At 44.5% G+C, this 17,449-nt stretch overlaps 1 protein-coding gene across 3 annotated transcripts in view; it reads left to right on the top strand.

Annotated features, from left to right (window-relative positions):
* The window catches only part of LOC115116358 (multiple C2 and transmembrane domain-containing protein 1-like), a 255,296-nt gene that overhangs the window by 168,374 nt on the left and 69,473 nt on the right, over positions 1 to 17,449 (top strand). For all 3 annotated transcript variants that reach the window (XM_065011417.1, XM_065011418.1, XM_065011416.1), the window contains exon 15: positions 13,220 to 13,336. In XM_065011417.1, coding sequence (XP_064867489.1) covers positions 13,220 to 13,336 — 117 coding nt within the window. The remainder of the gene's footprint in view (positions 1 to 13,219; positions 13,337 to 17,449) is intronic.

Below are 17,449 nucleotides of genomic sequence, written 5' to 3'. Positions count from 1 at the left end.
TATCAGTTCTGTTATACTCACAGACGTAATTTTAACAATTTTAGACACTTTAGAGTGTTTTCTATCCAAATCTATTATTTGCATATCCTAGTTTCTTTGCCTGAGTAACAGGCAGTTTACTTTGAGCACGCTTTTCATCCGAACGTGAAAATACTGCCCCCTACCCAAGAGAGGTTAAGGACAAGAAAGTCAAGCTATTGGAGTGGCCATCACAAAGCCCTGACCTCAATCCCATTGAAAATATGTGGGCAAAACTGAAAAAGCGTCTGCAAGCAAGGAGGCCTACAAACCTGACTCAGTTACACCAGCTTTGTCAGGAGGAATGGGCCAAAATTCACCCAACTTATTGTGGGAAGCTTGTGGAAGGCTACCCGAAACGTTTGACCCAAGTTTTAAAAAATTTAAGTCAATGCTACCAAATACTAATTGAGTGTATGTAAACTTCTGACTCACTGGGAATGTGTTGAAAGAAAGAAATAAATAATTCCCTCTGCTATTATTCTGACATTTCACATTCTTAAAATAAAGTGGTGATCCTAACTGACCTAAGAGAGGGCATTTTTACTTGGATTAAATATCATGAATTGTGAAAAACTGAGTTTAAATGTATTTGGCTAAGGTGTATGTAAACTTCCGACTTCAGCTGTATATAAAAAAAAAAATTCTCCTAATGAGCGTACAGCGCATATTGCTGTATTTGATCAAATAAAGGAAACCTTAAGACAGTGTGACCAAGAGGGGTGTATGGTTTTAGGGGGGGACTGGAACTGTACAGTGGATTTTACTGTTGATTGCACTGCTGAATAACTTTACCTGCGGTCAGCTACTCGTCTGTCTGGTCTATTAACTACGTTTGAGCTTTCTGATATGTGGAGAGTAAGAAAAATGGAGGGCTATTAAATGGAATTGTGAGTCATTGAGACAATGGTGGGAGGTTGGGAAGGCCCAAATAGGTGGGTTTTTTCAACCGTATACTGCTCTGTCTCGTATTGAAGTTAAAGAGAACAGGACAGTTGCTCACTCAGAATGACCTCGGACTAGTCATGAACTTACAGTACAGGAGACATGAACTGAGGGTGTTTTTACATGAAAGAGTGAAGGGTGACTTGATTAGGTCTCGCTTTGCTAGCCTCAAAGATATGGATGCTCCTAGCGTTTTTTTTTATACCTAGGGCAGTCGACATTGCAACGCAAACAGATGTCTGCCTTCTTCTCCCTGATGGAAAGGTGACCACGGATGACGGTGAGATGTGCCAACACGTGGATTTCTACTCTGTGTGCTGAACAGTTGTTACATGGATTTCCTCATTTTGAGCAGACAGCTGCTTTGAACTCTGACATTACTGACATCAGGCCCCTGGCATCAACGGTTTACAATCTGATTTCTAGAAGCACTTTTGGAGGTCTATTGTTGTGGATTTTTATGAAGTGGTGTGTGTGTCTTTTCATGAGGGTTCTCTTCCTGTATCCTGTCAACATGGTGTGCTGTCATTGTTGCCATACCACAATCTTATTTTGGGGCCGATATTAAATAAATGTTCTACTGTAGGTAGCGTTACCTACCACTAGTCGGCTGTACCTATGCCAAAACTTGTTTTCTTTTCTTAAAAAAAAATAGTGAACCAACATGTTTTCCCATGGCTGTCTTGTCTCTCTGCAGCAGACAAATATATGGTGAGCAATATGTTTGGAACAAAAAACAAAAAAACTCAATAAAATCACAGTAACAAATCGCAATACATATTGTATCGACACCTAAGTATCGTGATGATCCCTGGCAATTCCCAGCTCTAGTACAAACTGCATAGTCTTTACACCCTGTGGTATAGCATGGCATGCTGCGGTGTGTTCAATCTGAAGACGCATACGCTTGGCTAGCACCACACCTGACCCAAACACCACTTTGTCCGATTTTTACACAGGTTATTATGTGTGCGAAATATTGATGTGAGCATTCTGCCTGTCTGTGTTAGCATTTAGCACTGCAGTTTGAAGACGCTGTAGCTAGTGAGTTAAAGAAAGGTGTTCTTTACATTCTCAGATTCCTGGTGGAAGGTGTCTAACGTTATGACTGTGTCCCCAGAGGAACATGAGATATGGCTCCCTTCTTGTCTCTCTCCCTCCCTCTCTCTCTCGCGCGCGATGTGTAACAATGTGCAAATTGGAAGTGTTGCTCAGTTCCTACCTCATTTTGTGGGCCATGTTCACTTTCGCAATAGCAAGGCTATACTCACTGAGTCTGTACATAGTCAAAGATTTCCTTTATTTTAGGTCACAGTTGTCAGCTTTTCTGCCACTGTGTACTCTCTGTTTAGGGCCAAATAGCCTTCTAGTTTGCTCTGTTTTTTTGTTAATTATTTCCCATGTGTAATTCTTCCAGCCCTAACCCACACCATAACCCTAACCTTAACACTTACCATAAGCCTAACCTTAACCCTTACCATAACCCTAACCTTAACCCTTACCATAACCCTAACCTTAACCATAACCCTAACCCTTACCATAACCTGTAACTCTAACCTAAACCTAACCACTATAACCTCTTACCCTTACCGTCTCACACACACACACACACACACACACACACACACACACACACACACACACACACACACACACACACACACACACACACAGTAATGTAATCCCTCTCTGTGTTAGATTAGTGTGCAGACAGATCCAGTCTAGTGAGCTAACAGGTACAAACCCTCTCTTACTCCCTCCAGTTTGTTCTTCCGCTCTCCTTCTCCCCGTATCTGTGCGTCTCATCCATTAGCGCCAACTGCGATTAGAGACGTGTGTGTGAGGTAACTGAGCACCCATCACACACCACCACAGCACCCCCACCCAGCCCCGTAGAGAACCAGCCACCGTTGCAGCATTGGCACAGTGGGCTGGGCTGGAGTTACCTCCCGTCCCGTGCCACGGGTGGTGTGTGGTGGGGGGGGGGTAAGCTTCTGCTTCCTCTCTACCTGAACACCTGCAAGCTGAGACCCACCCACCCCTCATCCCCATCCCCTCCTTGTTTCTCCTCTCTCCATCGCTCTCATCCCCCCTTACCTCTCTGCCTGTGAGCTGGGGCCATTGTGGGGGTTGGTGGTGTTGAGTTCTGTTTAGTGGCTCATGCCAGATCTCCCCGCAGCCCCTGAAAGACAAGGCTGTTATTGCTCCAGGGACCGCAGGCCTCAGCAACTCTTCCTCCAAACAAATTTGCTGTAACTTTATATGCAATTGGGCCTTGAATTGGGAGCAAATAGAGCAGGCTTTGTGATGCCCAGAAGGGTGAGGAGGGTAGGAGACGGGGGTTGTTTGGAAGGCAGTGGAAATGATACCAGGCTCTTTTATTTGGGGCGAAGTAGGACTCTTATCAGTGGGAGAGCCCCAGACAAGGGAGTTACTTCTGCAGGAAACTGGAGCACCTATCACCTGCTTTGCATTTAGATCAAAATAAAAAAGAGAAGAACCTATGCACACACACTCCTCTCCAGGTCCATGTAAATTGCTCCTTTGACTCCACTTGAGAAAGCTAGCTAACTTTTACCATCAGAAGTGTGCATTTTATTTTACCTTTATTTAACTAGGCCAGTCAGTTAAGAACAAATTCTTATTTACAATGACGGCCTACCCCGGCCAAATCCGGACAACCTGGGCCAATTGTGTGCCGCCCAATAGGACTCCCAATCACAGCCGGATGTGATACAGCCTGGAATCAAACCAGATACTGTTGTGATGCCTCTTATACTGAGATGCAGTGCCTTAGACTGCTGCGCCACTCTGGAGACCTCTCCTGATGTTCTGCCCGAGAGCAATGGACAGCTTGAAATAGATCAACTATACATGTTTTACTACCTTTCTCACTGAAAACATGAGGGAAAGTGAAATAAAATTACACGTTGATTCAGAGGACACTGTGTAGTCTGGGGTATGGTTTTCATAGACAGAAGGACATCTGCAGATGGGGATGTGTTAATCAATTATCTCTGTTTTATTCTCATTCATGGACACGGTCGCTATTACAGGACATTTTGACCATTTGTGGGTGTCTTTGGTTAAGTGTCTATTACAGATTGCTTGTTGTTATGGACATATGTGTTTCTATGTTTTGGATGTGATATACAACTTCTTCTTACTAAACATAAAACAGCTCTTTGTCTCCCCGGCAGGGGGCAGTCTAGCACCACAGAACGGAACTGTCCTGTCCAGACAAATAGGACCCGTATAGGCTTCTTGTCAGAACATGACTTGTTCTTTATTTGCTATCTGGTAGCGGACGGCTGGTATCTGGATGGATATCCATGTAGTAAAGATAAAGCCAACTTCACTCTGAAATCCAAACGTCAGCTGACTTCTGGAGAGGGGAGTTAGACTAGTACACGCTCAATGTACGCCAAAGCACTTCATACGTTCCCCAAGAGCTCCATATCCGAGCCGTAAAGCCGAGCAGCGGAGCACTGTTTAGTAAACCACATAGTGCCAAAACTATAAAGCCCCAATCTTCCACCTTCATCAAAATGTAATAGATGAATGAAACTCACATCTGTTCCTGATGGGATTATATTCCTAAATCTGTGCCTTGCGTGCTTTTGATAAGGGAATGCCTTTTTATTTGTATTAATATTATGTATTGTGTTGAAATGTAGTGTATATGGATCGACTACATATACATGAAATAACCATAGAGAGTTTAAGGGGATTATCTGTTCACTGTGTTTCCACTGTCTAGTAGTTTGTAGAAATAACCAAATGTTTTTTTTGAATACTTCAAGTTTGCCTTATTGCTTTTTACAAATGCACATGGAATGTTTTATATCATGTTCAATGTGAACATATTCTTTTATAGAACAATAATCATGCAATGGAGGTAGGTACTTAAAAACTATTTTAGTTTTTCATTGAAGTACATTTTCTTACCTTATTTTGAATTCAGTGCTATTTTTTTGGGCCGGTTTGCTTTCATTTGGAAACAACCCAAATATCTATTAGTTAGACCATATGCTTTGAGATGCCATCATTGACTTGATGTTAAAGCTGATACAGCTTCCATTTTGACATTCTTTAACATGAAAAATAATTTGAAAATAATTTTAATCCATATAACATAATTTGTTAAAGTAAATCAAATAAATGACTTAATAGCATTTTACACTGATGCCGTGTTGAGGGTGAGTTTAGTAGATAAAGGAAACAATGGATTTCTCTCCTTTCAGTGTGCGCCAAATAGGAGATGATCCTTTGCATTGTATTCTATTTTCTTCTATTTTATACCTATACTACCAGGAATAAACTAGAGTGGGTTTATGTGATTCAACATATATATATATATATATATTTAACCTTTATTTAACTAGGCAAGTCAGTTAATAACACATTTTTATTTACAATGGCGGCCTACCCCGGCCAAACCCTCCCCTAACCCAGTGCCAATTGTGCGCCGCCCTACGCGACTCCCGATCACGGACAGTTGTGATACAGCCCGGGATCGAAACAGGGTCTGCAGTGACGCCTCTAGCACTGCGATGCAGTGCCTTAGACAGCTGCATGTTTGGAATGCAAACATGCATGTGCATGTCAAAACAGAAGTTAAGGAAGGGATGGAGCAATCTGTGTGTCTCTAAGTCTAGCACTGCCACCCAAAACACCAGCCTGTGAGCTGTGTGTGTGTAGTTCTGTAGTTCTACCACACACACACACACACACACACACACACACACACACACACACACACACACACACACACACACACATACACTGTATAGCCACATGTCTGAGATTCTGTAAATGTTTTTTTCCTTTCTTCGGTCACAGACCTCCATGGCTGATTCCCTCTCCTTCCTCCCCAGGCAGAGAGAGTCTCAGTAGGGAAGCGATGGGGGAGGTCTCCCGGTCCTGGGGAAAGGTCCCGGCGTTGCAGTCTTCTCTCCCCAGCCGAGGGGCTGTGAGACGGGGCAGGCTTGGCCTCTGATGGGCCGGGGTGTCGTGTTCCTCCAGCTGTCAGTCACAGCCTCGCCCAGAGCTAGAATAACTAAATGGGGAGGGATGAGGTGGACAACAGGTTAAATAACCCCAGGCAGAGGGAAACTAGACGGACACAGACACACACACACACACACCACACACCAGAGACGCACACACACACACCAGAGATGCACACACACACACCAGAGATGCACACACACACCACACACCGGAAACACACACACACCACACACCACAGACACACACACACGCACCACACACCAGAGACACACACACACACACACAACACACACACACGCACCAGAGACACACACACACCAGCCAGACCCTGCAAAAGAGGGAGCTGTAATCATGTCTTACTCTATATCGTGACTTTGTAGGAGAATGTTAATGTATAGCAGACATTCAACCAGGTTGGTTTAGATGCATATCTATACTGTATGTGTGAAGGTACAGTACCATTCAAAAGTTTGGACACACCTACTCATTCCAGGGTGTGTCTTTATTTTTACTGATTTCAACATTGCAGAATAGGAGTGAAGACATCAAAACTATGAAATAACACGGAATCATGTAGTAACCAAAAAAGTGTTAAACAAATCAAACGATATTTTATATTTGAGATTCTTTAAAGTTGCCACCCTTTGCCTTGATGACAGATTTGCACACTGTTGGCATTCTCTCAACCAGCCTCAGCAGGAAAGCGTGTCCATCAATCTTGAAATAATCTCTACATGTGCTGAGCACTTGTTAGCTGCTTTTCCTTCACTCTGCGGTCCAATTAATCTCAATTGGGTTGATATCGGGTGATTGTGGAGGCCAGGTCATCTGATGCAGCACTTGATCAAATAGCCCTTACACAGCCTGGAGGTGTGTTTTGGTTCATTGTCTTGTTGTTAAACAAATGATAGTCCTACTTAGCGCAAACCAGATGGGATAGCGCTTTTCTACAGAATGCTGTGGTAGCCTTGCTAGTTAAGTGTGCCTTGAATTCTAAATAAATCATGGACAGTGTCACCAGCAAAGCACCCCCACACCATCACACCTCCTCCTCCATGATCCACGGTGGGAACCACACATGTGGAGATCATCAGTTCACCTACTCTGCATCTCACAAAGACACAGGAACTGTCAGGATTTGGCCAGGGTTGTTCCGGTTTTTGGTCACTAGATGCCCCCATTGTGCTTTTTGATCTTTTGTTTTCCCTTGATCCCCATTATTATTTGCACCTGTGCCTCGTTTCCCCTGATTGTATTTAAACCCTTAGTTTTCCTCAGTTCTTTGCTCTGTGTTTGTATGTTAGCACCCAGCCCTAGTATTCTGTGAACTCTTGTTGATCCCGGTGGACTCTCTTGTGGAATTCTGTTTTTTTGTTTGTTTGTTTGTTTATTTATTTATTTTTGAGTATCTTTTGAGGCTTTTTATGCTATACCTACCACCTTGTGGATTTACCTTTTTGTCTTGGAGGATTACCTTTGTTCTTGTGGAATTCCTTTTGAGGTTGTGGAGTTACATGGTTTCCTGAAGGACTTCACTTTTTACTTCATTAAATACACCGTCTCAAGTACTGCTGTGTCTGCCTCATCTTCTGGGTTCTGCCGACTATTCGTGGCTCAGTTGGTTAAGTGACTGTTTCTCACTCCGGAGACCCAGGTTCGTAACCGGGTCCTGACAGGAACCATAAATCTCAATTTTGAACTTGTCAGACCAAAGGACAGATTTCCACCAGTCTGTCCATTGCTCGTGTTTCTTGGACCAAGCAAGTTTCTTCTTCTTATTGGTGTCTTTTAGTAGTGTTTTATTTCACCGCAATTCGACCATGAAGGCCTGATTCACGCAGTCTCCTCTGAACAGTTGATGTTGAGATGTGTCTGTTACTTGAACTCTGTGAAGCATTTATTTGGGCTGCAATTTCTGAGGCTGGTAACTCTAACGAACTTATCCTCTGCAGCAGAGGTAACTCTGGGTCTTCCTTTCCTGTGGCGGTCCTCATGAGAGACAGTTTCATCATAGTGTTTGATGGTTTTTGCGACTGCACTTTCAAAGTTGAAATTTTACGCATTGACTGACCTTCATGTCTTCAAGTAATGATTGACTGTCATTTCTCTTTGCTTATTTGAGCACCCCTACCTTGTCACAACACAACTGATTGGCTCAAATGCATTAAGAAGGGAAGAAATTCCACAAATGAACTTTTAACAAGGCACACCTGTTAATTGAAATGCATTCCAGGTGACTACCTCATGAAGAGTGTGCAAAGCTTTCATCAAGGCAAAGGGTAGCTACTTTGAAGAATGTCAAATATAAAATATATTTTGATTTCTTTAACACTTTTTTGGTTACTACATGATTCCATATGTGTTATTTCATAGTTTTGATGTCTTCACTATTATTCTACAATGTAGAAAATTGTTAAAATAAAGAAAAACCATGGACTGAGTAGGTGTGTCCAAACTTTTGACTGGTACTATATATTTTGGTACAGCTGATGAATAGACAAAATATAACTGAATTGTATTTGTTTGTAGAAGTACATTTTTCCTGTTTTGCTTAAATACACAGGGTTCAGTATGATATGGTCTGTTTGCTGAAATACACAGGGCTCAGTTTGATATGGTCTGCAGTGCTTCAGTGTAAAAAGACCAGAGGAATCATTTTTATCTGCGTGGTGGTACGGGACAGTAGATGAGTGAGTGAGTGCGGTTCCGTTTATGTTCTGGAGTTAGACTCTGTGTCTAGAGTGGGAGTGCTAGAGTAGCTTATTGGCGGCAGGGTAGCCTAGTGGTTAGAGCGTTGGACTAGTAACAGGAAGGTTGCAAGTTCAAATCCCCGAGCTGACAAGGTACAAATCTGCTGTTCTGCCCCTGAACAGGCAGTTAACCCACTGTTCCTAGGCTGTCATTGAAAATAAGAATTTGTGCTTAACTGACTTGCTTAGTTAAATAAAGGTAAAATAAAAAGAGAGAGAACGCCAGTATAGTTTCAGTGCTCACTCTGCCAGTATGGTGTCAGCTCTCACTCAGCCAGTATGGTGTCAGCTCTCACTCAGCCAGTATGGTGTCAGCTCTCACTCAGCCAGTATGGTGTCAGCTCTCACTCAGCCAGTATGGTGTCAGCTCACACTCAGCCAGTATGGTGTCAGCTCACACTCAGCCAGTATGGTGTCAGCTCACACTCAGCCAGTATGGTGTCAGCTCACACTCAGCCAGTATGGTGTCAGCTCACACTCAGCCAGTATGGTGTCAGCTCACACTCAGCCAGTATGGTGTCAGCTCTCACTCAGCCAGTATGGTGTCTGCTCACACTCAGCCAGTATGTTGTCAGCTCACACTCAGCCAGTATGGTGTCTGCTCACACTCAGCCAGTATGGTGTCAGCTCTCACTCAGCCAGTATGGTGTCTGCTCACACTCAGCCAGTATGGTGTCAGCTCACACTCAGCCAGTATGGTGTCAGCTCACACTCAGCCAGTATGGTGTCAGCTCACACTCAGCCAGTATGGTGTCAGCTCTCACTCAGCCAGTATGGTGTCAGCTCACACTCAGCCAGTATGGTGTCAGCTCTCACTCAGCCAGTATGGTGTCAGCTCACACTCAGCCAGTATGGTGTCAGCTCTCACTCAGCCAGTATGGTGTCAGCTCTCACTCAGCCAGTATGGTGTCAGCTCTCACTCAGCCAGTATGGTGTCTGCTCACACTCAGCCAGTATGTTGTCAGCTCACACTCAGCCAGTATGGTGTCTGCTCACACTCAGCCAGTATGGTGTCAGCTCTCACTCAGCCAGTATGGTGTCAGCTCTCACTCAGCCAGTATGGTGTCTGCTCACACTCAGCCAGTATGTTGTCAGCTCACACTCAGCCAGTATGGTGTCTGCTCACACTCAGCCAGTATGGTGTCAGCTCTCACTCAGCCAGTATGGTGTCAGCTCACACTCAGCCAGTATGGTGTCAGCTCTCACTCAGCCAGTATGGTGTCTGCTCACACTCAGCCAGTATGTTGTCAGCTCACACTCAGCCAGTATGGTGTCAGCTCACACTCAGCCAGTATGGTGTCAGCTCACACTCAGCCAGTATGGTGTCAGCTCACACTCAGCCAGTATGGTGTCAGCTCTCACTCAGCCAGTATGGTGTCAGCTCACACTCAGCCAGTATGGTGTCAGCTCTCACTCAGCCAGTATGGTGTCTGCTCACACTCAGCCAGTATGGTGTCTGCTCACGTAAGGATATTGAAATATTAAGACGGGTACTGGATTTTTCTAGTAAGCACTCCTGAATTATTGAAGATTATTTTTCCAATTCCCTTAACAGACCTTTATTAAAGACAGAGAAAGAGGTAGAAACATTTTTTTATATATTTTAGCTGTGGTGCTAAATTATGAATGAATTTCTATGTGTGTGCGCCTGGCATGCATGAGCGTGTGTGCATTGGGTTCTGGGGCTTTAAGGTGTAGGATGATGATCCACGGGGAGAGAAAGAGAGTCCAGTACACACCTGATCCAGTACACTAGTGTTAGGGCAGGGGTTGTAGAGGGAGGCAGCAGGAGGACAGAGAGTGGCTTTGTAGGTCAGTAGGGGGGAAGATGTTGAGGTCTTATAGTCCATTAAACGGGGGACAGAGAAGGTGAGGACTTACACGTTAAACGGGGGACAGAGAAGGTGAGGACTTACACGTTAAACGGGGGACAGAGAAGGTGAGGACTTACACGTTAAACGGGGGACAGAGAAGCTGAGGACTTACACGTTAAACGGGGGACAGAGAAGCTGAGGACTTACACGTTAAACGGGGAACAGAGAAGGTGAGGACTTACACGTTAAACGGGGGACAGAGAAGGTGAGGACTTACACGTTAAAGAGGGGACAGAGAAGGTGAGGACTTACACGTTAAACGGGGGACAGAGAAGCTGAGGACTTACACGTTAAACGGGGGACAGAGAAGGTGAGGACTTACACATTAAACGGGGGACAGAGAAGGTGAGGACTTACACGTTAAACGGGGGACAGAGAAGGTGAGGACTTACACGTTAAACGGGGAACAGAGAAGGTGAGGACTTACACGTTAAACAGGGGACAGAGAAGGTGAGGACTTACACGTTAAACGGGGGACAGAGAAGGTGAGGACTTACACGTTAAACGGGGGACAGAGAAGGTGAGGACTTACACGTTAAACGGGGGACAGAGAAGGTGAGGACTTACACATTAAACGGGGGACAGAGAAGGTGAGGACTTACACGTTAAACGGGAAACAGAGAAGGTGAGGACTTAAACGTTAAACCGGGAACAGAGAAGCTTAGGACTTACACGTTAAACGGGGAACAGAGAAGGTGAGGACTTACACGTTAAACGGGGGACAGAGAAGGTGAGGACTTACACGTTAAACGGGGGACAGAGAAGGTGAGGACTTACACGTTAAACGGGGGACAGAGAAGGTGAGGACTTACACGTTAAACGGGGGACAGAGAACCTGAGGACTTACACGTTAAACGGGGGACAGAGAAGGTGAGGACTTACACGTTAAACGGGGGACAGAGAAGGTGAGGACTTACACGTTAAACGGGGGACAGAGAAGGTGAGGACTTACACGTTAAACGGGGGGACAGAGAAGGTGAGGACTTACACGTTAAACGGGGGACAGAGAAGGTGAGGACTTACACGTTAAACGGGGGACAGAGAAGGTGAGGACTTACACGTTAAACGGGGGACAGAGAAGGTGAGGACTTACACGTTAAACGGGGGACAGAGAACCTGAGGACTTACGCGTTAAACGGGGGACAGAGAAGGTGAGGTCTTACACGTTAAACGGGGGACAGAGAAGGTGAGGTCTTACACGTTAAACGGGGGACAGAGAAGCTGAGGACTTACACGTTAAACGGGGAACAGAGAAGGTGAGGACTTACACGTTAAACGGGGGACAGAGAAGGTGAGGACTTACACGTTAAACGGGGGACAGAGAAGGTGAGGACTTACACGTTAAACGGGGGACAGAGAAGGTGAGGACTTACACGTTAAACGGGGGACAGAGAACCTGAGGACTTACACGTTAAACGGGGGACAGAGAAGGTGAGGACTTACACGTTAAACGTGGAACAGAGAAGCTGAGGACTTACACATCCACTATGTATCCACCAACTCCTCAGCTGTTCCATGAGAGGCTAGGGAACATCTCTCATCATTAGCACTTTCCTGGATTAAAATGTACTTTATTCAACCAAACGTATAGCTTTATCATGGATATATCATCATTGACTGTACAAGGTGTGACCACCCAATATATCAGCTCTTCAGTGTTTTAAAAACATATTTTCATTGCCAGTGAAAGTTTACCTTTAAAACTATAGCGACCTTTTATAAATGCATTTGAAATAATGAACGTTTGCATCCTTGACATTGATTAATATGTATTGTCGGAAAATATGTTAATAAGATATATAAGATGTTTTCACATGGATTGCATTTGTTTCACATTTCAGTTATGTGTTTTCTACATTGATCTTCTTCATCAAAAATATGGAGGTCGGAGGATGTTTTTAACATTTTGTGAAATTATGAGATATAAAGAGAAATAGGTCATCTTTTTTATCTGTACTTTATCTATACTTTCACAAAAGTGGACTATCAACCATTTAGTGTTTGTGAATTATGTCTCCTTAAGCATTTCATTTTCATAGGATCGTGATCATTTATGTTCGGGTTGCAAAAGACTGTACTGCGCAGGTTTGGGGGCGCTCACTTCTGGAATGATGCTTTTCTGTTAGGATGAGGGATAAGGTGTAGAGAGGGGATCAATGGAACAGCTGACTAGGGAGGTGGAATAGGGGTATTTGGAGTGGGGTGACAGGGTTAGCGGCTCATTGTGTGGATGGTCAGGTGCTGGGTTGAGGGTGAAGGTCATTTGAACTAATTGTGCTTGAAACGGAAAGTGACCTCGGGCCAGTGGATGATGGATGATAGGTGTTTGTGAGGGAACGTTGTGACAGCCGATACTCATCTTCCTCATCCTCAGATGAAGATAGACCCTGTCCCAGGGGTCCTGTTTTGTCACCATGGCCGTCCATTTAAGTGTTTCTTCTGTTGCATTAGCTGTCATAGTATCTTACGTATGGGTCTGTGTGTGGTATTGCTTTCCTGTTTATGTAATATGCGATATGCAAGTGTGTGTGCAAGTGCCATTGCAGGTCTCAGCTACATAAGTTTTTCTCTCTATCGATCTTCAATTTTCTCTCTCTCTCTCTCTCTCTCCCTATGCAGGTCTTTGTTCTGGTGGTGTGGAACTTTGAACTCTACATGATTCCTCTGGTTCTGTTGCTGCCGCTGGCCTGGAACTATATCCTCATCTCTTCGGGGAAGGACACCAGGCAAGATGTGGTGAGTGTCCCTGTCATGTATCACTACGCTGTTCTGCCCCCTTAATTGTCCCATACGGCAAGCGTTTACGTCTCACACGCATTTCTGTCAATCATTTATTTCATCTCATTTCAATAGATATGTATTTAATCATAAATATAATGACACATTTACTATGGAAAATAGATACAAAACCCCTACATAGAAAATATACAATGTGTTTGTTCTTAGACACCATTATTGTAAATGCATTTAAACAAAATAATTAGTAAAACAATTCAGTAAACTTGGAGGTAACAGGAAGGGACTAAGGAGTGGACTTATTTAATTGGCACCTACGCTCTGGATATAGTAAAGAAGAATTAAAGAATTTAAAAAATCCCAAAATAATACAACCAAGAAATAGACACTGAGGGAAATTCTGTCTGCGTTTCTGAATGAGCAATGCCAAGTGCTTTGAACTTTGAAGAATCGCTCCCAAATTCTACCTTTGCATATTTTGAGGCAAAGAGAGGACGTAATAGCTTGTCACCTTGAGCAACGTTATGCCACTTACCTGGTTGTATATTTATTTAATTCATGTATTTTTTATCTCTTATTCCAATTAAACAGTGTCAAAGCAATGTCATGGAGAAGTGGACATGTTTTAATCATTGCCGAGGTGCACCTGGAGAGTCGTGAGAGAGTGGTGCGAGCGTGAACAATGAAGTGATTCATTTTAATAAGTGTGTTTCCAGACTACCTTAGAATGCACAGGGAAGAGTCTGCAGTTCCCCGTCTCTCAAAATATATTACCTCATTTTTCACGAGTGCGCAGTTAAAAAGAATTTGCGGGATTTGGAACAGATAGCCGTTAAAACAATGAAAACAACAAGTAGAACGAACTTCTTATGGCCTTGAATTGGAAATATATAGAGCAGGATTTAATGAATGTTGCTGTGATTTGACTAGTTTTAGTATTACCAGAGAATTAGGAATTTATTGGACCTTATTTCATGTTTTCTACAGCAATACTCATGGCAGATGGAGGGGAAAGCAGGCATAGATGTGTTTTTCAGGCATACAGTAGATGTGTTTTTCAGGCATACAGTAGATGTGTTCTTCAGGCATACATTAGATGTGTTTTTCAGGCATACAGTAGATGTGTTCTTCAGGCATACAGTAGATGTGTTCTTCAGGCATACAGTAGATGTGTTTTTCAGGCATACAGTAGATGTGTTTTTCAGGCATACAGTAGATGTGTTTTTCAGGCATACAGTAGATGTGTTTTGCCAGTGCAGATGTTGTAGCTGGGTCACAATTAATAGCAACCAATAAATGTATTTTTCAACGGAAGGAAGTGGAAGGTATCTCTTAAAAATGGAAAGGACACATACATAACAGTATGCACATCATGGAGCATAGTCGCTAGTGTATTTCTGTGTTTCGCCTCTGTGTCAATGCTCTGTACATGTCCCCCTGTAGATGGCAGCATTGCTTGACCAAAAACATTCAACAAAAAAAAAGGATTTCATTATTTCTTTACCTCCATAGCGGTAATGGTGGGGCTGGGGGCTGGCAGGACAGGGGGGCTGGAGGGACTAGATGGTGGAGGGTTAATAGTGGAGCTGGGGGGGGGGGGGGGGTCGGCTCTCCGCCACAGTAAACAAACACACAGGTCTGCTTCCAATTAGTCCAAGCCCCTGATCTAGCCTCAAATTCCATGATGAGCCACAGCACTCCACTCCACTCACTCACAGTCCCTAAAAGAAGGGAAGTTTGTTTTTATCAACTCCGGCGATGGAGTGTGTGTGTGTGTGTGTGTGTGTGTGTGTGTGTGTGTGTGCACATGTCTTTGTGCTTGTGTCTGCATGAGTGTGTGTGCTTTGTGCATTTGTTAGTGTGTGTGCTTGTTTGTTATATAGGGAGTGTACTGTATATACAGGAACATTTGTTTAATTGTTTAACATTTATCCCCACCTTACTTCTGAGATCGTTGCACTGAGGGAACATGCACTATAGCTGGCACAAAATATGTCCTCTGTAGAAAATCAGCAGTCTCTTGTCTTGGCGTGTGATATTAGTTGCTGAGGATAGGTGAAACTGAATGTGATGAGGCTGCCCCTCCTCCTCTTTTCCTCTCTTTGTGATGGGTGAGGAGCTGTGACATGTTGTAAGGGTCATTCTAGGAGTTTATCACCCTGCATCTCCCACCTGGGCTCGGCTGCTGTCTTCACACTGTCAGTCAGACAGACAGACAGACAGGCGGGCAGGTGGGCAGGCAGGCAGGCAGGCAGGCAGGCAGGCAGGCAGGCAGGCATTTCACCTTCTAGTAATATGAGCCCTCTAGAGACACACACAGCAGTCACAACCAACCAGACAGTAGTACACATCTGTGAGAGGATGTGTGTAAAGGAATGAGAATGTTATCTGAAAACCATGCTAAACAAACAGGTGCCAAGCTCTTCATGCATACAACTGGTGTGTCTGTTTGTTTTGAGTCAGTGTTTCCCATTCTGTGTGTGTGTGCGGGGGGGACACACACACAAACAGTGACTGTATTTCTACATGCTGTAATTTTCACCTCAGGGTCACTGATGCTCTTAGGTCAGTTCTCCCTAGCCAGGCCTGATCCTTGACCAGTAGATGTGCTGAACAGAAAAGCTGGCCTTAGACCAGCTATTAAAGGCCTGGTGAAGTAACAATGTCACTGACCCCTGCTTTTAAACTGTCGTCCTCTGACCTCTAACCCTGTTATCATGTCTGTCAACTGTTGCACCATTAGGTGCCCTGTGTGTGACCCTCTCCAAGGCTGTGTGTGGCTTGTTATGGAGGAAAGTTATGATTAACATAGCAGGCACTGCTGGGCCATGTGAACTATGACAGGAGAAGTGGAGGGAGAGATTACAGTTGTGGAGACAGGGTCCTAAGACATCATTACAGCTACAGACAGTTAGTCTGACCAACGCCACAGCATCATTGTTTGCCATTCGCATTGCAGTTGAAAAATTAATGAACTCGAAGTTACTTAAAAATGGAAAGCTATTCAAGCTTACAAACTGGCCCTCTGCTTTTTATTAGAGACCCCTACTGTGGGGAGGTGATAGTGTAGACTAGTGTCTGTAGACAAAGATAGGATGACAGCACCTACAATACCACCAGCACAACTAATACCAGCACCACTACCATCAGCACCTACAATCACATCAGCACCACTACTACCAGCACCTACAATCCCACCAGCACCTACAATACCACCAGCACCTACAATACACCAGCACCACTAAAACCAGCACCACCACCACCAGCACCACTCTAGCCAGCACCAATACTACCAGCACCAATTTCACCAGCAGCACTACCACTTTCACCAGCACCAATACTACCAGCACCAATTTTACCAGCACCACTATCATCAGCACCACCAGTACCAGCACCACTACAAAAAGCACCACTATCACCATCACCAATACTTCCAGCACCACTATTACCAGCACCACTACCAACAGCACCAATCTCATCAGCATCAGTACCCATACCATCAGCACCACCATTACCAGCACCACTACCACCAGCACCACTATCATCAGCACCACTATCACAGCACCACTACCACCAGCACCAATACCACCAGAACCACCAGCACCACTATCACAGCACCACCAACACCAGTACCACTATCACCAGCACCACTATCAACAGCACCACTACCACCAGAACCACTACCACCACCATCACTAACATTACTATTACCCCTAAAGTGTGAAGTCACCCATTTCCCATCCTGGAAACGTGGAACCGTATGGTGGGTTCTGTCCCTGGGTTATTGCTGGGGCGGGTTGCCGGGTGGCTGGGCTCAGTCAAGCGGGGGACAGGTCAGCTGCAATGGAAAAGCTGTAGGCCTGGATGACCGTCCTTGGAAGACCGACCTGCACTGTCGAGCCACTATCCTGGAAAACTCTTTACCAGATGTTGTGGAGGTGTTCATTATAGCATGAGCTGTCATGGTGCAGAAAGATGCCGGTGATCTCTCTCTCTCTCTCTCTCTCTCTCTCTCTCTCTCTCTCTCTCTGTCTCTCGCTCTCTCTGCCTCTCTCTCTATCTGCCTCTCTCTCTATCTGCCTCTCTCTCTCTGCTTCTCTCTTTCTCTGCCTC

The sequence above is a fragment of the Oncorhynchus nerka genome, linkage group LG27 (genome assembly GCF_034236695.1).
Source record: "Oncorhynchus nerka isolate Pitt River linkage group LG27, Oner_Uvic_2.0, whole genome shotgun sequence".
Lineage (NCBI taxonomy): Eukaryota > Metazoa > Chordata > Actinopteri > Salmoniformes > Salmonidae > Oncorhynchus > Oncorhynchus nerka.
The sequence above is the reverse complement of the archived record's forward strand: the minus strand, read 5'-3'. Positions and strand labels throughout refer to the sequence as shown.